Source organism: Eutrigla gurnardus (genome assembly GCF_963514095.1).
Source record: "Eutrigla gurnardus genome assembly, chromosome: 13".
Lineage (NCBI taxonomy): Eukaryota > Metazoa > Chordata > Actinopteri > Perciformes > Triglidae > Eutrigla > Eutrigla gurnardus.
Genome location: NC_139936.1, coordinates 7,665,317 through 7,693,268, shown reverse-complemented (window position 1 = coordinate 7,693,268; position 27,952 = coordinate 7,665,317). Strand labels below are relative to the sequence as shown.

Genomic DNA, 27,952 nt, shown 5'->3' with positions numbered 1-27,952 from the left:
CAAAATTCTCTAAAATTTATTTCCATTTCTGTATATAAATCTGTCTTTATTTCCATAGAACAGCAAGTTTTGTTTGTTTATCACAACTATTTATCACCACTTGGAGATGGAGGGTGAAACCAGAAACAAACCTTCAAAGAGAAATATCTCTGAACAATACTGTCTCGTTTCACAAGTTAACAACAAACTAATCTTTACAAATCTAGAGTAATAAATACTATAAGCAGGAACAACGCTATAAAAAAAAATCTCATTGTAACACACACCCACACATCCACACCCACACACACACAATTCCACACATATCAAGGAATGATGAGGATCTACTCTCTGCATATTGATCGTTTATAATGTTGAAGCACCATCTCGCATGTAACTGCATGTAAAACCCCTGGGCAGAAATATAAAAATGGCTTCATTACACAATTACCAAAATGTCAGCTTGCCAAGTGGGTGCCACTGGTTTCTTTACAAGGAAATGTATTAAACCCAATCTTGTCACAGCGATTAATGCAGACATGCAGTATGGATGTGACAGCAAGTATTTAGATCCAAAATAAAGACATTAAAAATGATATTTATATGAGTTGGCGTATCAACATTATCATGTTTACAGCACTGTGATTCCTGATGTTTGCTGAGCAATCCTTACATGTCAAGGATCAACACCGGGCTCATGAATAATTCAAAAACAAACAAATGGGCCAACACACACGCGCTCACATGTAACATGCTGCGCTCCAGCTCCGACTGGTCAGCTGGGGATAAGAGAGCGCTGCGTGTTCATAGGCTGGCTCTCGGCGAACCGAGAAAGCCGATTGGTCAGCTGGGGGTGACTGAGAGGACAGCGGTGACAGCTGCGTGACGCTGAGTTGTGCATTTACCCAGAATGCAGTAGAAGCAGTGTTTACAGGTCCTTCAGCCTGTAGCATGGTCTAAACAAACTGTTTATTTCTATGGTGCAGCGCCTGCAGCTACTACTGCCTGTCTCATTGGAAATTAACTCATAGCATCCTTGAGCTGAACTGACGTAGGCTTCACACACACACACGCGCACACACACACACACACACACGCACACACACACACAAATACAGATAACTCATGCCTTTTCTCTTCACTGAGACTGTGGAGCTGTGCTTTGCTCCACTAAAGAGAAACAATGTCTCCCTCAGGCTCTGCGGTGAGAGCTGAGATTATTTTGGTCAGTAAATGTTACTGCCTGTCTTGACGGTGGGTCACCATTTACATCATTCACAATGGAGAGAGTGGGAGTCATTGAGAGGAAAACAGCCTAGTGCTGTCCACGGTCCGGCCTTAGCAGGGCTCACAGTGCAAACATTTGGATGACACCTTCTTTGGGTTATGGAAAGACGATAAAGTACAACTTTAATTGTGCTGCTCACTTTTTCTTTTTTCTTTTTTTTTTTAAACGCTTCATGGATGCCCAAGTCCAGTCTTCAAACAATCCACTGCTCCACCCAGCACACAGGGAAACACGACGACAGATGAGACCTCTTCACACAGCACAAAAATCACACTTTTCACAATTATTTTACAAAGGAAATGTCATATTTAGTCTGTATATGGCGCAGCATCTTTCAGAAAGCAGAAAGAAGGGTCATTGTATTTGAGACGAGGAATCCCTGTCCATTAATCAGTCTTTGGGGTATGTCGTCTGGTTGAGTCTTAGGAGGCTGCGCTCCATTCTGGGACGCCGCTTCTGATGTGTGTGTGCGTCTCTAGTGTGTGGTAGAGAGGAGGAGACAGGTTGGGCGTGTAGCGAGGATACTCTCTGAGAGGAGGGCTGAGCTGCCTGCTCTGAATGTTTTGGGAGCTCTGAGATGGAGGTCCAGAGCTCTGGCTCTGATAGGGGTCGTGGGTGATGTGTTCTCCCAGCGGCGGTGAGCTCTGGTGGGCTATGGCGCTGAGTCGAGAGCCCTGAGGGCTGGAGCTGTAGGGAGGATGAGGGGTGTAAGGTGGGTACGGTTCCATGGCGGAGGGGATCGGGCAGGAGTATGACCAGGATGTACAGTTGAGTTCATCCAGTCTGGGCTCGGATCTGGCAAACATGCAAGCCTGACGCTGTCCCATGTCTGAGCTGTAGGGGGAGTCGGTGAGTGGGTTGTTGGGTAGACCGGGTGGAGGAGGAGGATATGAGGAGGGGTGATAGTAAGACTCTCCCTCACTTGGAGAGCTACTGGTGAAGGGTTTCTTGTAAGGGTGCTGGCGGTTTCCTGAAGAGCTGTTCTCCTCCACTACAGAGAGAGGAAACGTTGTGTTGATTTTTACATTTGACAATGGGAACTTTTCAGATCAGAATTTCCGACTTCTCACATCAGACAGTTCAAGAAATGGAGACGAGAACAAAATGTACACATTAAGAGAAAAATTACAGTTTGGCTGCTTTTAGAATAGACATTTACTTAAGAATAAACGTGATGTCAGGGTTAAAGTGCAGTTTGCCAGAAGAAAAAGACCATGTTTAATCTCGTTAACTACTAGGCTGCAACCAAAATGTATCCAAATCATAATGTTTCCTTGATCAGATAGTGTCTGATTTAAATCATCATCAAATACTGTATTTGGGCAAACTGCTTGTATAGCTCCTTGACTTGAGACAAAATTTAGTTTAGTTTAGTTTGGTTTCATCTGTTAAATGAAAAAAAAGTTTATATTCCTTAATATATTGAAAATATATTAATTTGGTCTTGATGTTTAAACATGCAGTATTATCATTATTGCAATTATACATTTAAAACAATAGCCAGCTATTAAAGCATAGGCAATATTTATCATCAATACAGATAATTCTGTAAAGTAGCAAAGTCCAGATTTAATTCCCCTTATGCTTTTATCAAGCACACATGTATGTATTAATAATTGATTGATCTTCTGAGTTGAAGTCAAATAATGTTTCTCAACTTGAGTTTAGTTGCAGCCGGACAAAATGTTTAGGACTGTAATTATTTTGTATTTTCAGCCTCATTACATGTATTTCTCTCGTGGCTGCACAGTCATCATTACTGGTTTTCTTTTAGATGTTGATTAACATGTCTGAATGAGCCCATGCCAGCTGTGTAAATGACTAATATTCATAAAAACTAACTATCCATTCATTCATTCAGTTGCTGCCTCAGTAAATCTGATGCTAATTACACAATTTGCAAACACAGACTAAATGCAGTCACAGCATAAATAAATGTAAATCTTTTTTTTAGGTTGATTTGATTTTTAACCAGGCAGCCATTTTTAGGTTCTTTGCAGGAAAAAAATTCTCACTATTTTTTTTTTTAATTACAAGGTGCACATAGTAGTTACATGGTCATCATTATGAACTTCATGAATGCAATGCTTTTTTGCATCACTGAGAGATGCTGTAACTTTACCGATAAAAACCAAGATAACCAATAAAAAAAATCTTCAATTTTCATACTGGCTGCCTGAAAGTTAGTTAAAACTTTTGTAAACTTAAATACATTTTTAAAACAATCTTAAACTTTAGATGATAGTCAGCAGTAACTGTAAGAGTGTATATTTGTACACAATAGGCAAAACATTAATTTAACACATTATATAGTCTGCAAACAAAAACTTAATTACTGACTAAAATTTACATTTTACACGAAATTTTTCTTTTCAAATATTTGAATTAGTAATAGTTGGAGAAGTCAGAATAGACAAGTTTTACAGCAGCAGAAGTGATAGATTCTTACATAGAATAAAGAAACATCAGGGGGTGTAATGATAGTCACAAAATGATACACAATTATTGCTACCATTACAAAAAGTACCACGATAATTAAGTGAAAATAACTAGGAAGTATCTGCCTAGTGTCAGGGAGTTAACTTCTGGCATTGCTCTATTTTACAGCCTGAGACACACAGCGTTCTTACCTTTCCTCTTGGTGCAGTGGTAGACCTGCGGCTGCTGGCCGTGCTGCAGGTGAGGGTGAGGCAGGCTGTAGTGTGCAGCGGGAGCCCTCAGCAGCTCTTGGGGATTGCCGCTGCTCAAGCCGTTCTCACAGCTGTAGGGGGATCCGATGGCTTCGGGAGAACCACGCAGACCCCGACCCTCCCCGCTGAAGGGACTCCCGGTGGAGCAGGCTCTCTGACGGACCGTACTACGAGGGACCACAGGGTAGTCCTTACTGAAACAGTGAGAGAAGGGTATAGGTTGAGAATTACACCAGAAGAAACTATTTGAAACTAATGGTGTTAGGGCCTTAGGTGTGCTGCACAAAACGACCTCTCTTGACTCTGTGCATGTATTTAATTCTGCCCCCCTCTTCTTTCAAGTCTACTTAGTGGTTCTCTGTCCTTTCAGCTCAGATCTCTCTCTTGCACACACTCCCCTCTCGGTGAACTCGGTGGTACGTAGGGGACAGTGGGCCACATCTCCCTGACCCTCGCTGAGACAGTGACACACACTCCTGCACACACACACACACACAGCCAGTCTTGTTGTGAGATAATACGCAGCTCTAAAAATAAACATCCATCCGCGTGTCACTTCAGATAGGCTCTGTTCTCCTCACCAACCACAGCAGCACAATAACACAGGGCTGCTGCATTTAATACCAACCCCTCTCCCCCCTCCTCCTCCTCCTTCCTCCCCCTCCCCCTCCCCTCTGTAACAGCCATTCCCATTTGCTTATTAAGAACTCTAAACGGCCTGCCACAACAGCGCTTGAATGGAGATTAGTTCCACATGTAACCAGACACCATGTATGACCATCAGCTGATCCACGGTGACAGTCAGTAACGGACCAGCAGCGACGCACTATCATGTGTCTATCAATGCAGGAGCTGGCGCTCGGCGTGTCACATTTGTGCTGCACGCTCTGGTCGAGGTTTCAGGCTAAAATCAACCTTCAGGTGACAATGGCTCACACACACACACACACACACACACACACACACACACACACACACACACACACACACACACACGTCTTCAACCATATGTGCCACATCATAACAAAAACTCACAGAGGGGAATAGATTTTGTTTCCAATGAATGTTCAGAGGCATGCAGATACAGTAAAGACACACACACACACACACACACACACACACACACACACACACACACACACACACACACACACACACACACACACACACACACACACACACACACACACACACACACACACACGGGCACAGATCCAGCACAGGCACAACAGAGCTGTACTCACCCTTGTAGCTTGGCCATGCGGTGCAGCTCATTGTCATCGCTGCCTCTGAAGCCCTTAGCAAAAGGATTGTTCTCTATCTTCAGCTGTGTAATCTGAGCACAAAACATGGAGCACATGACATTGTTGGCTCAGACACAAGCATTACACCACAGTACATGCACAGGCCCCAAACAAACCCACAGATTCATGAAAGTGCAGACACTGATTCACTTTTTCACACTTTTTCAACTGTTCTTTTCATTGATTGGAAGTCAATCGTTGACTATTGAGTATGAGTGAGAGACCCTGCAGATGTGAAAAGCAGCCCCCGAGGAAGCACGGCCAACATTCCTCAGCCCGCTGACATTTCTAAAGGAGCGGATAGTGTCCTCACCAGCTGACACAGAATAAACTGTTTACCCAAACAGTCGCCAGGTTTAAGGATTTCAGGCCAAAGCTTTTAGAGGTCCAAAGCTGTGAGCTTTGATGTTTAAGTCTTCAAACTTTTCTCAGTGATGTCATGGAGGGAAACCTTCGCGCAGCGTGTCCATCACACAGCAGGCAAGCTGCCACGAGCTCAGGGCCAAATAAACTTTGAAGTGCCGGTAATACTGATTACCTCCACCAAACCAAGTAGTTCTAATTTCATACGTGGTAGAATTAACAGTGTGATTGTATTTGTTATTGGTTGTATTACTGGAAATATAATGTTTAAGATTAATACAATAACCACATTTCATTACACAAATGTAAAGGACCATAAAAGTGAAAAAATTTAATAATTCAGTTTTCACTTTGTCTACTTCTAACATCTGCTATTTCCACTAATAACAAGAATCAGAATATAGATTAGAAGTAAAGTTTAGAATACAAATTATGAACACATGTATTTATATACACAATGGTTTTGATAAAGTTGCAACAACTCCACGCAACTTCAGTCATCATCATAAGGTATAAACGACAATACTTCAACTGTAGTATGAATTTAATTAAATGGTATAAACTTTTTAAAACTTTTCTAAATGAATAAATGCAAATAAATGGATTCAATAATTGATGTAGATCTATTTTCTGAGCCTTGTATGCATTTTCTATGCACTTTTTATTATACAATAAATACAAGAATATTGAAACTGCATAAATGCGTGCAAAAATCCAGTCCTGTATTTTATAAATGCTCACGTATACCGTTTTAAAAAATAGAGTTGAAATTGATCTATTTATATTATGTATGATCTGTTATGAAATGTTATCAAATTGAAGCTATCTTGTGAAAACTTAACCAGCAGAGCAGCTTAAAGCTTCAGCAATCTGTCTTTCTAGCAGACGTTGGGAAAACCGGATCAGCCAAGATCAAGGGAAAGAAACAGGTCATTACAGACCAACACTCACACACTCTGACTCACTCATGCTCGCTCTCTCTCTCTCTCTCTCTCTCTCTCTCTCTCTCTCTCTCTCTCTCTCTCTGACACACACACACACACACACACACACACACACACACACACACACACACACACACACACACACGGATAACTTATTTTTGGACATATTTACAAATACTGAGTAAGGCCACATAAACAATGAAGATGCAAATTGACTTTTTGGATACAAAATACAGGCAGTCACACAAACAAAAGAAAAAGTGTGCACGTGTGTGTGTGTGTGTGTGTGTGTGTGTGTGTCCATATAGTTAATGTGAGAGAGGGAGGTTTTAATGTGGTCAGTGACCAAAGGCAAATCTTCATACACTTATCCAAACGGTCACAAATATGACAGTAGAACAGATCTGGTTTGCAAGCATACGACTTTGAGAAACATTTCCATAATTGTTAGGATAATTATGAGGTAGCCAAAAGCTTCAGTCTGTACAAAACCATCAAGTGTGGTATAAAATCTCACTTTTTGTAGAGCGCTTATAAATAGTTAGTACACATGCCCCAGTTTCGATCCCAACCTCCCCATTTCCAGTCTGCCACTTCACTCTACATCTGTCCAGTAGAACCCCAAAACAAACTATTTCTGTATCGTATTCCATTTTTAACCTTCAATCACTATTTGTTTTCCCCATGAAGGTGCTGTTGGTGGACTGGCTCTTTGTGTAAAGCGTACCTTGTGGTTCTGGTAGGACGTCACAGCGATGAAGGCGGTCTCAGAGAAGACGTGGGTGCAGAAAGCCGTGTTCTTTGAGCCAAATCCGTTGTTCTCATCCGCCTTGACAATATGGAGGCGAGGCTGGTATTTGTGCATGGAGTTGAGTATTATCTGCACAGGGGAGAGATTGAGGAGGTGAGATTGACAGACCTGCTATGTTTCCCACCAGCAGATGCTGGGACCTGACTGGAGGCCAGGTGGAGGGTAAACCCAACGCATGTCAAGATATACACACATTTCTTGGACGACATGAAGCTTTAAGACAGAGATTCATTCATATCAGGCCAAAACAAATGCAACCTGTGGATTTAAGAATGATTTCCTGATTCAGTTGTGTCGCATATAAGGTTTTAATAACTGATATAACTTTTTTTTTATTATAAAGGTCTTATTCTTCAGGTCATTGTTGCAAAAAAAAAAAAAAAAAATCATGAATGGAACCAAGAATAGCTGCCACCTTAAACAAAGTGATTAATGAAGCATATTATACACAGTTAATTTGATTTAATCTGTGACCATTTCCTAAAATTTAATAATACCTGTTTTTTATAATAAGACCCAGACCCCACATAACATATTGGAAATAAGGATTTGATTTAAAAATACAATTCGATGTAAAATTTGATCATTAATCTGGAAGACTATTGAGTTGATTTTCAGTTAAATTTAATTTATGAAAAGTTGCGTAAGATTTGTGGACTTGGTGAATCTGATTTTTATTTATTTAAAAAGTCTTCAACATCGCTAAATGTGGCTTTGAGACACCAGAAATGTAAAAACTGTAACATTCGGCATTCAGCACACAATCATGAATATTTCCCACGACACTGGCAACTCCACAAGTGCTTTTAAAAAAATAATAATAATTGGATCGCGGCCCTCTGTGTATGCGCACGCACGGGCGCGAGCACGTTTGTTTATCCAGGGGGGCTCAGTTTAATCTCAGTGACGTGTCCGCCGGTGACATGCGTTATAGCTAATGGGCTTTAGAGTCACTGAAATCATTATCTCTAATTTACCAAGCTGAAAAAAATAAATATGTTTTTTGCGCGCGCGCTCACCTGCTCTCGCGAAATAGTGTGTATGGAGTTAGTGTAGCGTAACTGGAGCAACGGAAGCGGGGCATGATGGGAATGAGTGTCGGTGTTGAGTCTGCAGTGTGGCCGTCGCGCTGATTTGTGTTGTGTTGTGATGTCTGCTGAGTTATATTCACCAGAGTGGCTGCCTGCCTCGACTGTGACGGTAGTTTGTGTCATCATTCTTCTGAATCAAAAACATCACTCAGGCTTGATTATTTAAAATTGGCTATTTGATATGGACCCAGTTTCATTTGGGACGGTGGTTTATAATTTCTACCCTTCAATGTCTTTTAAATGACTTTTTATGATATACAGCCAACAAAATTTTTTTTTTTTTTAAATACAGACCCACAACAAACATATAGGCCTTTTTATTCAAGCGAACACAGAGCAATAAGTGTTTTCTTGTTCTAAATAAATCAGCTAAATAACCACAGCAGCTAGACTTTATTAAGAAGACAGACTCACGTGTCCAAAGGGGTCCAGGTGGTTGTTGGTGAGTTTGAGCTTCTGAAAAGAGACGAGCTGGCGGCTCCAGTGAGCCCCGGTGGCGGGAGAGTCCGGGTGGACGTAGAGCCTCCCGGGCATGGCGGGCTCTGCCTTTCCCGTTATAGACCTTTATATAGCAGAAGAGAAAACGCAGCAATCAGAAAACGGCCAGACACTTGGTGCGACGCTCTATCTGCCTGTCTGGGGCTGTCATTGTTTTGTTTTTTTAAATGAACTTTACACAGATATCCAGATCTGGTCCTTGGCGTTCCAGCCTGTTTGAGCAGTGGGTTTGTTTGAACACCATGTGTAAAACGGTGAGTTTATCGTTATGTTTGGGCCTACATCTCAATTTTTTGCGCGTCACAGACAAAACGAAATGGGGCCGAAAATAATTAGCAGTGGATGTGATCTAATAACCAAAATATAAAAGAAAAAAAAAATACATCTGTGTCATTGTGATTAAAACGCGCTGTAGAGCTGATTGAAGTCAGGCCTGTGTTTTGAGTCTGAATGCGTAAAGGTCAAATGACGTGACCTGACATTAAATAGAAAAAAATAAAATTAATTTGATTTGGAAAAACAAGTTTACAGTCTGTTATAGTTGAGAGGTGAACCCTCACAAAAAAACCTTATCTCTTCAGAATGCCTACAGACCAGAACAGCACCGACATATCTGGATAAACGCTCTGAGCTGGAACTGTTTATCCACACCGACTCCGTGTTCCCGGCCGTCACGTTGTAAGAACTGATGCTCTGAAGAGACAGAGCATTGACGGATCTCACCGTGGAGTCAGAGGGGTCCGACTCTGTTGATTTTTCCACTCGGCACAACAAACAGTTTGAATGGGAGACTTTAATCCGCTCGGTGCAGCCTGTCCGCCCGGTGAACCCTCCGTAGCATACTGGCGCGCGCGCGCACGCGCTCTCATTCTCTACTCCGATTTTACCGGCGGGCGGACACGAGGGGAGACACGGGGAAAATAGGTCATCTGAGTCTGCTGGAAGGACCCGACCTTTAGAGGCAGGGCTGGAGGAGGGTGAGCCCACAACCACACCGTGTACATAGATGTCGTTCCACAGGCTGAGATTTCTAATGTGGCTCAAATTCACAGTATGACAAAAATATCTGCATATTTGATTTCCTTTAATAGACTATACCACTCAGATAATCAAATCTCCCAGTTACTTAGACGTATACAAGGTTGTTATACGAACCATTTGTTGTCTGCAAATTTGTAGCGGTGGTCGTCCGCGGGCACAATGTCCATCAGGAGTATGTACTTGGTTTTTGGGTTGAGTCCCGTGACCTTCACCTTGTAACTGGGGAACATCCTCCTACCGAGAAAAGTATCAACATTGCCTTTCAAACACAAGCGGATTGAGATGATGACATACCTGAAGTTAGATAATAAAATAAACAGCCAGTCTGCTCTGAGACTAAACGTCCCCGGAGGCACGGAGACATTCACGTTGTACAGTTTGTCCCAGAAATATTTTGAGACATGCTGTTCATGAAAAAAATAAATAGAGTTATATTATATAAGTTATAAATGATATTCTCTCTTCCCAAACTCCAACCTTCCAGCCTTGGTGATGATCATTTCGGTTCCCACTTCATCAAACTTTGTCCAAAGTTCCCTGTCGTGGAGGAAAACTTTGATTCCTTCCATTCCCTGCAGCAAAACAGAAACAGAAGAGGGAGTCTTCTGGAGTTAAATTAAAGCAGGCCCCTAAAATAAAACACACTTTATTTTTTTAATTTAATCTATAGGCCTATATGTATTTCAAACAAAACAAATGACTATTAGGCCAATTAAATAATGGGGTGGATATTTTCAGTCTACAGTTCTGTGGTATAAAAAAACATTTTTCCTGGATTAATTATCAGTAATTGATCAATATTAATAATATATAGTCCATATTTACATTCTGATCCGCAGTACAGGCCGGTACCTGCTGCTGGCTGGACGCTGTCTGCGGTGAGGCTGGTGAGTTTAAGGTGTAGCTGGGATTTTTCTGTTTCGTCTCTTTTGGGGAATCCATGCAGTCAGAGTCCGGACGCTCTGCAAGGCCGAACTGGTCCCCTCCGTTTGCCATGTCCCACTGACACACACACACACACACACACACACACACACACACACACACACACACACACACACACACACACAGGTTAAATGAGCAGGGTTTTGCTCGTGGAGGCGGATGGCTCTCACTGAACATTTTATATTACAGTTAATAACAACACAATTAAAAGCAAGAGAAATGAAGGTCTCTGTCAACTAAACTAAAATCCATGATAACAAATGTAAATAAAGATATTTTTGCAAACGATAGGACAAAACAAAGACAAAATGTCCTCTATTCGGCTGATGCAACACAAAGAGGCGGTCAACGTGGGCCTCCATTATATTGCGAGATAATAAAAAATCAAAAAAACACGAATAACTTATTGTTTTTGTTACATAGCAAGAAGACTTAAATGACATTACATTCCACTGACGAACACGGTAAGCGGCCCAACAACACACCACAGTCTTCCACTTACAATTCGATTCAAACATTGTTTTAGAAGACCGCGACATGATGACATGCTTGCATGCTTGCTATTGGTCATGCATATTTATGTGATATTAACCGCCCAGATGTCAGCCTGTATCATCACTACAGTCGTTACATTACTTGCATTAATATTCATAATTTGTACGTCAACCTCAATGTACGAGAAAAGCTTGAAGTTCAACAGCTGACTAAACTACAGCCAAATGGAAGCAGCAAGGAAGTGCATATCACTGACATCAAATAAGCCAACCACAGTCTGTATGACCCGTGTGTGTGTGTGTGTGTGTGTGTGTGTGTGTGTGTGTGTGTGTGTGTGTGTGTGTGTGTGTGTGTGTGTGTGTGTGTCTCCCTGAGGGCCTTTACCTCAAACGCACTGCTCTGCTCTTCCAGCAGAAAACACGCTCATCCTGCTCCTGCGCGCTCTGCAGCCTGCTCGTGTGTGTGTATTTTTTTTTTTTTAGCTTTCTTTGATTCCCTCTAAATTATGGTACAATTCCAACTATCCAAATGTTGCAGATGTTTCTCAAAAATCCACCGTGTTCCCCGTGCACCTCCGAAATATCATCGGGTTGTTTCTCGTTCCGCTGTCCGTCTCCTGCGCTCAGTCACCGGCTCGTCCGCTCCGCTCCCTCCGAGTCCCCGCCGGCTGCAAAAAACTGCGAGCCGTTCAAAGCTGATGTAATTTCCTCCTCATTTAAATATCGACTCTCGTTATTTGCCCTCGCGAAGTCCGCGGCAGCCCTGATCTGAACCCCGTTCATGAGATTCGTCATTACAAATGGAGTCAAGTCCGCCTCGGACGCTCGGCCCTCCCCCTTCTGCGCTCCTTGCGCTCCCATAGGTCTGCACGGTGCATCGGTATGTGCAGCCCAAATCACGGCTGTGACAGTGGCCAATCACACACGCGCACACACGCGCACACACACACACGCACACACGGACCAACATACACGCCCACGCATCCTGTTGAAGATGATTGATTTAAAAAACATGTTTTTTTTTATTCATTCTCACGCAGTCTATTCACTGTGAGAATAAATACTCTATAGTACAGCTTTCTTACACCACACACACGCCTCAAAATAACCGTTTGACTCATATACCTGACAAATTGGATTATCCATGCATCTAAATGTCCTGATTGATTGGATAAACTTGTTTTTGTTCAAACCAGTGGGACTATTTTCCTCGCGCTTTGATCAAACCTTCTGACCGTTGATGTGAGATGAAAATGGCTATTAGACCGCATGACATGAGGATGAAAATGAAGCGCAGAAAGAGGTAATTCATATGCAACACAGGCTAATAACGTATGTCTGGTAGTCCCAGGATTTATTTGTATTTTAAGGCCCCTAGGATAGTCAACAAATATCAACAATATTGAATGAATGAATTAACGTCAGAGCCCTAGATTGTGTACTGAAACGCAACTTGTTACTACTTCAAACACACACACAGATGTGATGAGGATTTGGTTTTGCGCATTCCCCGAAAAGATACAAATCCACAGGTCTAATCTGACACGAGAGACACACATGATCTCATAGTGGATTATAGATACACGAGGCCTACATCAGCAGCGGTAGCAGCGGGCGCGCAACATTTTGATTGGATTAATGTAGATCCTGATAACCGGAGGCATCCGGAGTTGAGAGTTGAAGGGGTCACCGCGAGGCCAACACGCTGACACGCATCCTCTGCTTAATTTCTATTTCATTGAAGCCACTAACGATACATGGTGTTGGCAGGATCTCCACTCTGGCACGTGTCGATATTTACGGCCGTATGATAGAAGAACAACATGGATATAGCGCGTTAAAAATGAAAATAATCTATCAAAAATAAATTAATTATTGCCTATTGGGTATTCTCGAGCGTATTTTTGGCGCGTTTCACACGCATCTTCCCGTGCCTGTCGTTTTGTTAAAAAAAAAAAAACGTCCATAACGACAGCTCTTACCGTGTTTAAATATCAAATTCTCCGGTGAAAGAACTCCGGTTACCGGCAGCTCGGTGCACAGCCTCTCTTCCACGAGCTAGTGCTGCAGCTCGAGCGACTGGATCTGTGCCTAGTGTGTGTGTGCGTGTGTGTGTGCGTGTGTGTGTGTGTGCGTGTGTGTGTGTGTATACGCGTGTAAGACCCATCAAGTTCGCTCTGATACAGATAAGCCTGTCAGTTCAGACGCAGACACGCGAGGTGCCGTTTTGTAGATGACGTCTTCAGGTGTAGCCTAAAGCACGATTCTAAATTAATAGTATTATAATCATTATGATTTTTATTCTACTGATTTGATTTCATAATAATATGATCACCCGTGCAGACGAAATTGTGCAATAAGCCAAACAATCTTGACTTGCTGAATTGACTGTTTATGATTAGCCTATAATTAATTATCTTGGACAATATATAAGGTTTTCCTTTCGTAATCTAAAAAAGCAGCTAAGAGTAGTTAACGACTCGACATATTAGTTTTTTGCTGCCAGTTAAGAAGGAGTAGCCTACTCTAAAATATGTTCATCACATTAATTATATTTTGTTTAGTTGGGTTTTGTTTGAGCTCATTTATAACCAACAGGCCAATGATTAGACTTCCAAACTCTACAGAAATAAACAGACGTAGCAAATCAAAATCAAGGCTTATTTATTTTTTTATTTTTGGAAGAAAGTCTACTTAGCATTATTAGCAAAATCCAATTGCACGAAAGGATAAATCATATATGGCACGGAATTTACGTGTCTTCTCGCTAAAATGTTGACACTTAATTATCAGCCTTTACTTTTTAATAATAATAGTAATTTGAAAGGCCGGAGACGCACATGTCCATTGATCGGTATGATGCAGCCTACTGTGCTAAATAAAACATACTTTCGGAGTATGTGCTTTATAAAACCTAAATATTGATGAATGTTGATATGAACATGCTGCTACTCCAAAGAACTCACGACTTTGCAGTCAAAATATGTGATTTGGCAAAACTCACTCGTCTGTTTAATAAGCCTTCAAGCACAACAGAGCGTGGCAGATGTAGGTCGCTGCAATCTCTGAATGTATGTGGAAAAGCGAAATCATTTTATGTTTACCTAAAATATATACAGCTCCATCCAATTATATCTCCGAAAAGTTCTAAAAAACTTCCTTCGTTTATTACACGACCGAATAATAACAACCATCGAATAAAAACAACAACAATATTATTATTATTATTAATAATAAGAACAACAATAATAATTATAATTCGTCCAATTGACTTAATCATGTTTCTAAACATAATTTTTGTGGCCATGCTATAAAACTTTTCCCCCCCCAAAAAATCTGTCCTGCTTAATAATAACAAAACATACTGACAAAAACAACCAATTAATTTAGGAAAATTCAGCCTTATTTTTTAGTTGCTTATTCAGTAATTTCTTATATCAGAAACCTGCTTCATTACCTTTATATCTGATTTGTCCTTAAATTAAATGTACATTCCAAAATGAAATATTTAGCCTACTTTTTGAACACTCCATATTCTTACAGTAGCATTGTCTAATATTATGCGTGACACTAACACACACTGTCACAGGTAGGGTTCCTTAAGGTTAGTGTTACATTGACTTAACACCATTTTTTCTATTTAAATCTTCAAATTCAGAGTAATTGATGTAATTTTCGAACTGCATATTGCTTCTTGGACTATAACTCTTCATATGGTTTTATATCCCTGTTGGTTGGTCTGTGCAGAAGAAAAGTGAGAGGCGAAGGTTTCAATAATACCTGAAATGAGGTGGTGGTGGTGGTGGCTGGACGGCTCATTATTGTCCCATCCTGGCTTCAGCTGACTGGATCCTCTGTTCTCTGTCTGGAGGAAGTGGTGACGGGGTCCCAGACCTCCTGCACTCAGCAGGTCTGTCTCACACACCTCCAGCTCGGCCAGAGCGAGTGTGTGCGTGTGTGTGTGGCATAAGAGGGCAAGGTCAACCCATTCCTCTGCAAACAATCACATCACACAGGGCAAAATACATTCCAACCCCCCCTCAACCTCCAGTTTGTAAGGTGGTCTGATGTGGGAACAGAGGAGGGTGGGGGTTTTGGCAGCGGTCCAGACGGGGCCTCTGAGTCCAGATGAAGGAAAACCTGTTCCACATTAATATGACTTCATATTACACATGTTAGGGGGACTCTGCTTTCTGCACAGGCTTATTTAAATGCTACGCTCTTCATTAAAGGCACGGTGTGTAATCTGACTCGCTGTAAATGATCACATCACTTAGTGGTTTAGTGGCAACTTAAGGGGTTTTCATATCATACGTCAGCGGTCAATGTTGCTACTCAGAGACCTCTAACATACTAAAAAAAAAATCAACTAATCTCTGGTCATTACCTCTTGCCTGCTAAACTTAAGTATAGTGTTTGTAAGCTCTACTGTTGTGACTCAAAATGATGAGTTGTATTACAATGATAATCGTTTCACACACTGATCAAATCCATTTAATTTGATCAGCTTTTTGGCATGCAGGTGAACTCTGTGGAGAAAGGGGACCTCCATCACAGCTCCAATCATCTGTCTGATGGGGAAAAAGACTGAAATTCAAATTAAACTTTTCCCCCCAAAATCCCCATGTTTCACAAATAGCACACAGTGTCTAGCTGCAGTAGGCCTTTCCGAGCCCTTAAATTGATTATTATTATTGGGAATTTTATTTTGAAGAAGACACTGGCAGTGGGTGTAATGTTGAGCCTATTGTCATCCTCAATTCCTAATTATTGTAATGCTTTTATATCGTGATTGATATTGAGAGACAGGGCGGCGTCTATGAATAGTTGCATTGGGTTTCAAAGTGAACAGGACCAATTCATGAGCTCATAGCATCTTCAACTGCATTCAGACTGAAAGACTGAGTGTGCTGGAGGAAGTGTGGTGTCTTGCAGCTCCCTCTAGTGGCCTTCTTCTGCAAACAGAGAAATAACTGGAAAACAAAAGAAATCAATGCGATGAAGTCCAAAAGAAACAATGTAGTTGTCTTCATCGTACAGATAAAAGCCGCCTGAGCTCAAACCACTGAGCTAGCAGAATCCTGGTGCAGATTCATCCATGTGGGAACATTAACATTTACGGGAGCATTCTGCCCTCAGAGCTGCCTGTCACTCACAGGCGTCAGACTGAAGTGCTACGTGACCTTTACATTATGTCTGTGAACAAGCACAGAACATAAATTCAACCTCGAAGGCTTTTTGTGTGTTTTTCAGACTTTTTAGCTCTTTGGTGTCTCTCAACTCGTTTACACGTTAAGGCTGTGAAACTCATGGAGAGATGAGAAGCTCACCAGAGAAGTTGATTACGTTGGTGGGAGGGTTTAGATTAGTGTGTCAAAGAGCCTTCCAATTTAAAAAGTCTTTAACAGGACGCAAGTACAAGATGTGGCTTCCACAAATAAACACAAGCTCATCCCCCCCAAGTTATTCCCCCCCTAAACTTTCATCCCTCGCTTCATCACTGCCCTGCCACATGTTTCTGCTAGAGGAGCTCTGTCTTTAACAGACTGAAAACTCATTTCAACACAGCTGACATTTCACAGGCACTCAGGGCCTTTCTCCTTCTTCTTCTTCTTTTTTTTTTTATACCTGGGACACAATTTAAACTGTTCAGTGGAGACATTTTACTCTCGTCGGCCCTGCAGCCACACAGCTGCACATGGAGGCAGAGAGGAAAATGGACGGAGGTCAGGACAGAGTTTTAGGCGTTTTACCTAATGGACCTTTGCACTGGACGTGTGAAACACTTCACTTAACACAACCTCTGGGCACTACATTGGCATGTGTACGGCCTGCATGCATGTGTTTAGTGTTAAAAGGTCAAATACGTCAGACCTGACCCTTTGCGTGCCTGGCAGTTGGGACAGTTTCGCACACAGGAAAGTAAAATGAAGATAAAACTTTAAGTCGTAATTCCATCTCCTCTTTCAAGAGTTAATTTAGAACATTTTTCAAAGTAAATTTGTGCTATATTTGGGTGTAAAATGCAGATTTACCCACCAGCCACTAGATGGCAGAAAGTGATTAATGAACTGAACCAAAACTATGAACTTTATGAGTTTATCAGGAACGATCCAGACGAATAAAAAGCATCATTTAATGTACAAGAAAGAGAATTAACATTAAACGCAGGCAGACGAGTGCAAACAGCTTCAGAAAAAACGGAAACGGGCGTGAACATAGTACCACATCAATGAAGTGTTGAGATGAACCTGAGGAGGGCTGAAACTACTGGTGTAACGACACAAAGTATCTGAGGCATCATCTCAGAGGAAGCTGTAATATCTGCGGTGAAAGAAAAAAAAAAAAGAAAGAAAAAAAAAAAGGTAAAGAAAAGCAAAGTGCAGAATTACAATTAAATTACCAGAAGTAGTGGCACATTTCCCCCACATAATGCTGGAATAAGGAAATCACATTTACAAAGCTGTCAACCAGCTGCTGAGCTTTACTTCAATGTTGGCAGTACATTCTGAGAGGAGTACCATCTAAAACACTGCTGTATCGTTACGGTACCCTGTTAAAAGCTAAGAGGAGTCACAGTTTGCACAGAAGATTGATCTTTCAGTATTAAAAGCTCCTGCTGGAAACACAGTGTGAACCCATAAAAGCTGCTGCTGACAACAGAAGAGCCCACAGTCAGTTAGCATGTGAGTGCATGCACTTTTTTTTTTTTTTACACTTAAACCCCCCCCAGACACTTGATCAGATGTTAGTAAAAATCGTTGTTAATTATTAATGAAGGTAAGTTGATGTCACAATATGTGCGTCTCAGGAAGAAAAAGGAAAATAAACACTGCTGGGCTCAAAAGAAACTAAAAAAAAGACCCAAATTATTTGAAAGTATTTTGTGAACATAAGCTTGAATATATATATTTTTAAAATGTGGATACAAATGTGTTTAAATGCCTTCAAACACTTCTTGGTGAATACTTCTAGCAGGGGTGAAAACACGATCCTAACGGCAGAGTAATATCTCCAAGTGCAACAGGTTGAAAGCATGTGCCATAATTTGTAAGTCTGCAAGAAAAATTAACAACAAGATTATTCAAGTTTTCAGAGGAAGTTGCACTAAAAACACTCCATCGTACTTCTTCACAGTCCTGTGAACAACATACACTGCGCCTCTTGGTCCCCATCCTTCGTCTGCAATACAGCTACAAGACCAGCAGGAGGCCCAAAGGTCGCGTCATGGCATTGAGGCAGATGGTCACAGTGTCACTTCATTAGCAGGGAATACTATTATTACCAGTCACATTCATTTTAATGCAGGTACCAACACTCGAGTCCAAACAGGAGTCTGGACAGACTTCTCTGAACTTAGACGTCTGTGGTGCGGATGCCGTCGTCGTCCAGGCTGAAGGGGTAGCTGCAGCCGGAGTGAGGCTGAGGCTGCGAGCGGTGCCTCCGACGCCCGGTGGCCATGTCTGCCGACGCTGTGAGGATCCCCAGTCGGCTGTGTGTAGCTGCTGGAGGTGCGCTGGGGCAAGGGGTTGGGGCGGAGAGGGAGTTGGAGGAGGAGGAGGTGGAGGAAGAGGTGGAGGAGGAGGACAGAGAAGGCAAGGTGGGCACAGAGCTGAAGGCACTGTCGTCATCCTCTGCATCCAGGATGGAGGGCTCAGACAGAGGGACAGGCGTCCAGGGCTGCCAGCCCGGCGCCACAGAGCAGGACTTGACCAGTGCAGGTCTGCACTCGTCACTCTGTGGACCACGAGACGCCGATGAGGCATTGTGACTGCGATACAGAGAGGACGCACGTCTAAATGAGAAACCCTGCAATGAGAGAGAGAGAACATCAGTGTTCCTCATATCCTGGAGTTTTCACTTCTCCCCAAGAACGTGATGGTAGTTTTGTTTTTGTCAAGAGGAGAGACAACATAGTTACCTTAGGTGGACCTCTGAATTCCTGGATCTTCAGCTCAATGTCCCTGATCCAGCTATGCATCTCCTCTGGAGAGTCTGTCTACAAGGAAGAATAACCACAAGATAAAACCTGCAGAGCTGCGTATCCCCACTTTCCACTTCCCTTTCTATATTTTATTTACTGTCAACAAATGTCTTGCAAAAGCAACACAAAATGTATCCTAATAACTGCCAGGCAAGGAAGTGTCACCATTACAAAGTAAATACAGATGAATAAAAACATATTTGTTTTTTCAAACTTTCAAATATCAACAACTGGTTCTAATTCTGATGATTTTTCACTTTGTTGTCTGCACTTCCACCATGATCACAATGTCTGTGTAATCTGTTTTGGATTATGTGTGTTTTTCTCAGTTTACTAAAATGCTTCCTTTTTTTTTTTTTCTTGCGCAGACAAAAATAAAGCGCTCATGCTTGCAACCTCTCTCCTCTCTCTCTCAGCACTTTCTATCCGATCTGGGGCCCACCTTCTTGGTCAGCTGTTTTCCCAGGAGGGGTCAACAGGATGTTATTGTTGTTATGGTAACAGATGCTAGTTTCAGAAAAAACAAACTTTTCATGCTCCTAAAAATAGAGCCTGCTCCACACATCAGCAGCAGAGCATTTAGAGAAAGTCAAAACATCAGGACAGATACACCTGCGAATGTAGAACGTCTGACTAACAAAACCCTTTGCATCTAATCACACTTTCACCCAGAGCCAGAGAGCACCCAACACAAAGCAAAACTGTCGGGACTAAGGTACCTAACATAAAAATGTATTGGGACACTTTTTAAAGGGTCCAAAATAAAATAAGGGTTGTTTGATGTGTTTAAGCCTCTGTGTCGCTCTGCGTTGGTATAACAGGAAGACAGGAATGTACCTGAATGTAGAAGGTGCGGGAGCTGGTGATGATCTCAAACAGGTTGTCTCTCAGCAGGAGATCCCTGAAGGACACACATCTGTAAGTTATCATGCTTAATAATACAGTGGCTATGTTTCAATATCAATATCTTTATGTTTTCTGTACTTTCTGTTGTTAGAAATTGTCAAGACTTCCGAAAATCTGAAATCTGAAAAAAAAACTGATGAAAAAACTTAAAACTACTGACACCTCCCTGTTAGATTGTATGCTGCACAAATGTGGATGGATGCTGTTCCTATCCAAATCCGTTCTTATCCAAATATTCACTGGAGAGATAACCAGAGGGGAGCGAATGGAAAATGGTGGCAGAATTTGACTGAGTGCTGCACATTTGACTCACCCTGACTTGACGAGACATTCATGGACCTTCTGAATGTCCCTCAGTGGAATAGCCCGGAGAGGCTCCTTATCCTGGGACATACGTAAGCACAATTCAGACATGGATGGACAAAGGACCACAGTCACAGGCAAACACATCAACATGTGAGAGAGGAAACACAAAATAGTCTGGCTCCTCACCATCTCAGACTTGTAGTAACTGACTGCATTGTCATCCAGGGTGAAGAACCTCCTCTTCCAGCTCTTCCTCTGAAACACACACACACACAGCTTTTACATGCAGCTTTCTTTTTTAAACAGAGTTGATCCGATACGATCCGATGACTGTGAACTCACCACATTCCCTTGTTTGACACAGTGTCCACACCTCAGCACACCTGGCCTGCTGCCCTTCCTCTCTCTCCCTTCTGTCTCTTCGCTCTCATTCTGAAACGTGTCGTCAGAATCATCTTCAGTATCATTAGAACAATCGTGGTCACTCCAACCACCATCATCAGATTACACACACAAGACACAGCACAGACAGAAACCATCCTTCATGCCGATCGCTATAGTAACCACGTTGGTTTTAGCTTCCTCTTCTTTACCTGGATGGGAGTGTGTACCACCACGCCACCGATGATCTCGGTCTTGTAGGCCTGCTGTCTCTTCCCTCCCTGAGGGTCGCTGATTACTGCGGTCACATCGGACCTTGGAGGTGCATGGCCAGACTTTGGGACCTGTACAGCACAGCAGCAGGCAGGATAACGTTAACTAGCACAGCATTAACAGGCAGAGCTTAGCGGGGAAAGCTTCCTACTAATTGCCAGAGGTTAAAGGTTTAATTCCCACTTCTCCCTGCTGCAACAGTGCAATTGTAATATGTTGTGTATGAGAACATCCAACACAGTTTGTGTGGGGTTGTTTGAATTTGATCATTCTTTATCAGGGACTTGACACAACACAGGGAAGAGTCAAAGCCAGGTTATGGTACAGTCTATGAATCTATTTAAAACAACCAATTTCCTTGAAGTAACTACAATGATCATAAAAATCTACAAAAGGGTTTTAAGAAACAACTAATGAAGTTATTCTTGAAAACAAGGAATATCAGTGTTCTGTAATCTTCTCCACAGTATCGTTGTTCAAATGAATTTAGATGCAGTGACTTTGCAATAGTTAATGCATGTTATATAATTATATGTTCTAACATGAACCCAAGGAAGGGTAGTTGTTGCCACAGCAACGGCTAATGAGGATCCAAGCAAACAATGAACTTTAACTTCTGTTAACTGAAAGAGTCACAAGTTACGCATACGTCACTTGTTTCAATAAGAAAACGCTAACAAAGATTGAAAACATTATTAGGGTCAGAACACAGACATTCAAAATTAAACAAACTTGAATATAAATTGCCAAATTGAATAGAAACAAAAACATATTATTAATGAATTTTCTCCAAAATTACTTAAAAACTTAAAAGTTAATTCAGCAGGAAAAACAGCTACATATCATCTTCTTTTCTATATATAAACTGGAGGTACCATTCATACAAGTAAATAAATAAAACCCTAGCAAAACATTAAAAAAATTCATAAATGATGAAAGAATAATAGAAATATCATGCGAAGGGCTTCATTTTTATCATCCACAAACTGTGTGAAATGTATTAGTCAGTGCTTTACTTTCGTTACTGCATTCACACCAGGTCCATTCTCCTTTAGGAAGTATATATTTCGAGTGTCATTGAGGCCAATGAAGCTGAGTAAAGGCAGCAGAGAAGCCCTCGCATGGAAGGAGAAGTGAAAGACACAGCGACACTGGTTCCTGTGTCAGAGTGCAGGTGAGAGAAACAGACAAACGCTCTTCTCTGCCATCTGCACGACGCCAACAAGGCCGCGGTCATCTCGCACAAATATCATGCAAATGTGTAAACCGAATGTGCATGGCACACTAACTGTAACATTCATACACAATGGCGTTTTGACACCTCCACCACAGTGACGTGTGTGTGTTATCGCTCATATGGTTTCTATGTGTGAGGGGGTATTTGTTGGACAGTGTGACAGCATTTGCATCCACCGAGGACAACGTGGGTTCATCGGAAACTTCCTTCGCTCAGGTGGAAACATCCCTTATCGATAGCTGCTGGTTCAGCCTTTTTCTAACACACAGTAGACAAACAGGTCTGGTTATAATGTCATGTATGTGTAGTGTGTGTGTGTGTGTGTGTGTGTGTGTGTGTGTGTGTGTGTGTGTGTGTGGGTGTGGGTATGTGTGTGTGTGTGTGTGTGTGTGTGTGTGTGTGTGTGTGTGTGTGTGTGTGTGTGTGTGTGGGTGTGGGTATGTGTGTGTGTGTGTGTGTGTGTGTGTGTGTGTGTGTGTGTGTGTGTGTGTGTGTGTGTGTGTGTTGCACTCACAGTGATCTTGCTGGCTTTATTGAGAGCAGCCACCCATTCCCTCATGTCAGTTACATCGTTGGCTTGGAGGAAGTACCTCCGGGAAACTGCATTGATGACTACAGACATGGACATCAATTGTATACACAATAACCGCATTATATTAGCTTGTTAACTATAAGTAAAATGTGTGCATATTCAGCGGATAAGCATGACTGTGTTTTTCTGAAAAACTCACCAAAGCAGAACTCTGTCTTTGGCTTTTGCTTCGCTGTCGCTTCGCTAACCTGAGAAGAGGAGGAGAAAATGGAAGGAGAGGAGAAAAAAGGGAGAAAGGAGACGATAGAAAACGAAAAGCGACCAAAGGAGAGATGAGAAGATAAAAGAAGAAAAGTGAGGAGACAAAAGGAAAAGGACAGAATAGGAGAGGCAGGAGGAGATGAAATGAGAAACGAGGAGACAAAAAGGAAAGGAAAGGAGACCAGAGGAGAAACATTTCATATCTTTTCCATCTATTTCACTCGGAGTGTCCATCAAGGAGCTGTCAGCACTAGAGTGCAGTGCAGCCAGATGTCATTATCTCTGGTTAGCTCGGCGAGCGCGCTGACATCTGGAAAACTTCACAAAGTCAGCTTCTGCATGTGACCGTTAACTACAGATAACTCGGATCTAGTGGATCTGTACACCCCGTTTACAAGTTGCTATTTGTGTGAATCGCTGTGTCCACAGTACTGCTCAGATGTCTCCTCTACGTCAAATGTATGTAGTCCAGTACAACCCACAGCACAGTGTAATGGTTTACCTTAGAGATGTAGGTTAGTCTCAGTCTGCCAACAAAACTAGTTCCACTGGGTAGGTTCTGCATGCAAACACAAACACACAGATTCATTGGCTCAGAGTCCAAGGTTACACTGTGGCCTGTTGGTCAATTCTCACTTCCTCTTGCTGTTTGTGCGAGTGTGTGTCGTGCATATATATGTGTGTGGAGCACCTGAGGGTTGTCCATATACCACAGCAGCGCATTTTCTTGTGTGTCGAGGATGAAGTAGCGCCTCTGGAAGCGGCAGCTGTTCTCCTTCTCCTCGATGTCCAGGAAGCCACATACACGGTTCAGCCGGTCCACGTACGGCATGCTGCTGCTATCACATATCACTGGGACACACAGACGGGCAGACAGACAGGTAGACAGACAGATACTGTGGTCAGCTGGACAGTAAGAAGCAAAAAATGTAAAGGGAGAAACGGAGGGAGATGGACTCACGGGACAGAAAGGCAGAGACAGGCAGATGTGGAGGATAAACCAACTTTCATGTCGTGTTCAAATACACACACACACACACACACACACACACACACACACACACACACACACACACACACACACACACACACACACACACACACACACACACACACACACACACACACACACACACACACACACACACACACACACAGGAAGAAAGAGACCCGCTCACACTCAGCAGTTTTTCATGTGACGTGATTGAGGCTGAGCAGCAAACCCTGAAGCCCGAGGCTGAGCTGAGGCCCTCCACCACAGCATAAAATTATAGACTGCACTCAAGTTCTGCACACACGCACATTTCCACTGGCCAGGGAGGAGAGGGGAGAGGGAGGGAGGGAGGGAGGAATGGGAAAAAAGAGGAGAGGGGAGAGACATTGTGAGATGTATTCATTAAGATGATGCCATGCATGTGAATCACTGAGCAACTGACTGATTTCTCAACAAAATTAAGCTCAGCTCAGACACTTATGCATGGTGATGATATGTATGGGGGGGGGGGATTAGTTTGCATCTCTGCAGAAAGTCACATGACATACCGTACACGGTCAGATGCACCGAATCAAAAGTTGCAAAGCAGATTGTTTGCACATAAATCCTTATTTTCCCCACACAAGAATTTATTGAAAGGACTTGAATGTAATGTGGCCACAAAGGTATTTATGATGGCTTAATGGGCCTGCGACGGATCTTTTACGTAAGTTTAAAAAGTATAATGTAAGCGACAGTCATTACAAAGTATAGAATCAGCGCTGACCCTCTGCCAAAACATGAATTTCCATGAACATTTCCATGAATACGTTCATGCACATGGCCAAACAAAACACAGCCGAACATCGACACCGAGACATTGCTAGAGACTCGCAGGCTTCGTCTTCACTGCCCTCGTTGAACTCCTGTGACGCTACTCTTAAGTCGATCAGTCAGAAAAACGCTTCGAAACTGCTTTAAAGCTTTTGTGGGTTGTGTGTCTGATGCGTCAGTCGTGCTACCTTTACTTAATTTGCCACTGAAGTAGGTCAGAGGTAAAAACCATTCAGTGACCTTTTGCAGAAACTCTGAAAGGTGTCATGGAAAAGAGACAATGATGCCCCACATACACACAACACACACACACACACACAACACACACACACACACACACACACACACACACACACACACAGAAACCAAGCATCGGAAACTCAACAGGGAGGTGGTGGCTTGTTACGCAAAACTTTACCATTATATAAAATTCAGACAAACTTCAGCACATTTTCTATGTGTGCATTTAAAGTACTTTGTGTGGAAATGTAACACAAAATAACACAGTGAATAAAACACAGTTTGTGAGGACAGAACGCAGTGCATCGATCACAGCAACGAAATCATCATCATTGTCTTGAACCACATCCAGGACAGCAGCCCGGAAACCCACCTACACTCATTTACACATCTGCTTTACTTGTGGACACGTTCAAACTCTGCTCTGAAACAGAAACTGATTTAAAGCGATGTCTGGCGTACTCTGTTGTGAACTTCTATGAAGTTCAAAAGAATGGACAAAATCAATGCAGAAGACACTTTGAATCAAGCTTCACAAAGGCTAAATCCCACACGTCCCTGAATGCATCTCAGCACTCAGCAGCAGACAAACCACCATGTAGCTCATTTAATCCCAGCTCTACTTATTACTTAAGTGTATGTGTGGTTGAGGCAAAGGTCATTCTAACAGCTTCGTATACTTTCTGTAACAGTCGTCCTACTTTTAGGGACTGTCCAAAAAAAGATTGTTTATTTTGAGGTGATGTCACAGTGTTTTTTGAGTCAAGGGGGAGGGTCTTTTGTAAAAAAAAAAATAAATAAATAAATAAAAGTAAGTCATCTTTGTTAAAAAACCAAACACCAAAACTAAAACCTGTAAAAAAAAAAGTACATTTGTCTGAATATTGTGGTGAAGTTAAAATATGAAGTAGCCTGGCATGAAACAGAAATACCTCAAAACTGAAGATACAACTGAATATGTGTTGGTTGAAGAAAAGGAAAAGTGTGAGGCATGTTGGAGGCATGTTCACTGGTGTCTGACATTTTCTGGAGGCAAACGATGAATCACTTTCTTTCTTCACGGTTTTTTCTCATGACAGCTGGATCTCCACATTAAGCGACCACAGCGCGAGCACGAGCTTCACGCCACTGAATGAGCAGCGGATTATGGGCGTGCACGGATCCCTGTAACGTGTTATGAGCATGCGACGAAAAGTTTAAATGTGATCGGGCAGAATTACTCAGCGACACCTGACAGACCGTGACTTTAGCTCAGATGACCTGCACTGACTCAACGGCCTGCCACACCTACGGGACTACTGTACCCTCCGCGCGCACGCACGCACGCGCGCACACACACGCACACACACAGAATCCCACGGTTTCACTGTCGGCTGGCTACTTACCCGCTGTGGAGTCAGTTTGCGCCGCAGCCAGCGCCCCGCACGGCTCCGAAGCCCAGAGAGACCCGAGTTTGGTAAACAACGATCATGTTAGACGAAACGTTTCAACAACTTTAACGAAGTTTGCATCGTAAACGCCGGTCCGCCGCGCACCAGGCTCATCTCACGCTCTCTGTCTGTTTATTTGTGTGATCGGATAACAGAAGAGTTATCTATTTTCCGGGTTGGACGTTTCGTTATTGGAATAAACCAGCCCCGGATGTGATCTATGCGTCCCCTGAGCTCCGACCGGGTCCTCCTCCTCGACTCTGCTGCTGACTTCACATATGTCGAGGATCCGAACAGAGCAGACTCTTCCTTCCACTTTGTGCTCCTTTTTTCAAGATACTTTTATTTCGAAAAAGCGCATAAAACGTGCGCAGTAAGCCAATCTTTTCTTCCTGAAACCGCACGCGATAAGTTATCTTTGCTTCTCCTGTCAGGTGCTTGAGAAGTGGGTCAAACGCACGCGCGCGCACACAAACGCGCACGCGCAGCCGAATCCTTTGGTTCATATAAATGAGCAGCTATAAAAGAAGGGAGTGTAAACCTGGATAAACTGGTACACAGCGAAGAATAGTGGCATTCATACACCTGCCATGCGAGGTGAGTGTGACAGGTGCAAAGACGATGAGCCAAAAGCAGTTGGAGAAAAAAAACATGGATTTATTCAACTTTACCAACTGTAAAAGTAGCAATAGGACTGCCAAGCTAATAATGCTCCATTAAAAGCAAGACCAGGAGTCTTGATAACCCCCTCATCTACCTTATAAATCTTTACCAAGCCAAGAAATTTAAAAAAAATTACATTTTATTGTTTCTTCTAACTGTTCAATGACATTTTCTGTGCATTGTAGGCTATAATCCCTCTGAATGTTGTTCCAAAGCCGCCTCTACATAAGCATTTCAGTGTAGATGTATGCCTAAAAAGAGTCAATGTCACAGATATCTGGTCTAAAAAAAATATGTCCAGCCTTAATATGTAATCTGTGAGTAATTGTAGAATTGGTGGCTGCAGCCCTGAATAAAAGCCTAGCATTCATGTTGGACATCAGGTTGACTTACACTAGAAATGCCAGCTACATCGTCCTCTCTTTGTCCAAATATGACATGCTTGGAAAAAACATGACTATAAATAAACTGCACGGGTGTAACA

At 42.4% G+C, this 27,952-nt stretch overlaps 2 protein-coding genes across 5 annotated transcripts; both read right to left on the bottom strand.

The window, feature by feature from the left end:
• tbx5b (T-box transcription factor 5b) lies at positions 1–15,369 on the bottom strand. Of its 4 annotated transcripts, none has more exons than XM_084024711.1 (9): positions 15,229–15,369; positions 10,835–11,011; positions 10,487–10,581; positions 10,124–10,243; positions 8,885–9,032; positions 7,296–7,448; positions 5,202–5,293; positions 3,898–4,151; positions 1–2,258 (listed from the first exon to the last, which is right to left on the bottom strand). In XM_084024711.1, the coding sequence occupies exons 1-9, from the start codon at positions 15,265–15,267 to the stop codon at positions 1,690–1,692; spliced, it is 1,647 nt and encodes a 548-aa protein (XP_083880837.1). In that variant the 5' UTR covers positions 15,268–15,369; the 3' UTR covers positions 1–1,689. The 4 variants fall into 4 exon arrangements, with proteins under 4 accessions (XP_083880837.1, XP_083880838.1, XP_083880840.1 ...); XM_084024712.1 differs by having other exon boundaries at positions 10,862–11,011; XM_084024714.1 differs by lacking the exon at positions 15,229–15,369 and adding an exon at positions 13,431–13,522.
• A 2,196-nt stretch (positions 15,370–17,565) lies between these two features.
• Positions 17,566–26,982, bottom strand: plekha2 (pleckstrin homology domain containing A2). Its single transcript, XM_084025638.1, has 12 exons — positions 26,761–26,982; positions 24,020–24,180; positions 23,831–23,887; positions 23,267–23,315; positions 23,050–23,147; positions 21,238–21,369; positions 20,987–21,076; positions 20,831–20,899; positions 20,652–20,722; positions 20,270–20,333; positions 19,370–19,447; positions 17,566–19,257 (listed from the first exon to the last, which is right to left on the bottom strand). Exons 2-12 carry the CDS (start codon positions 24,158–24,160, stop codon positions 18,805–18,807), a joined length of 1,302 nt encoding a protein of 433 aa, XP_083881764.1. The 5' UTR covers positions 24,161–24,180; positions 26,761–26,982; the 3' UTR covers positions 17,566–18,804.
• Between the last annotated feature and the right edge of the window lie 970 nt (positions 26,983–27,952).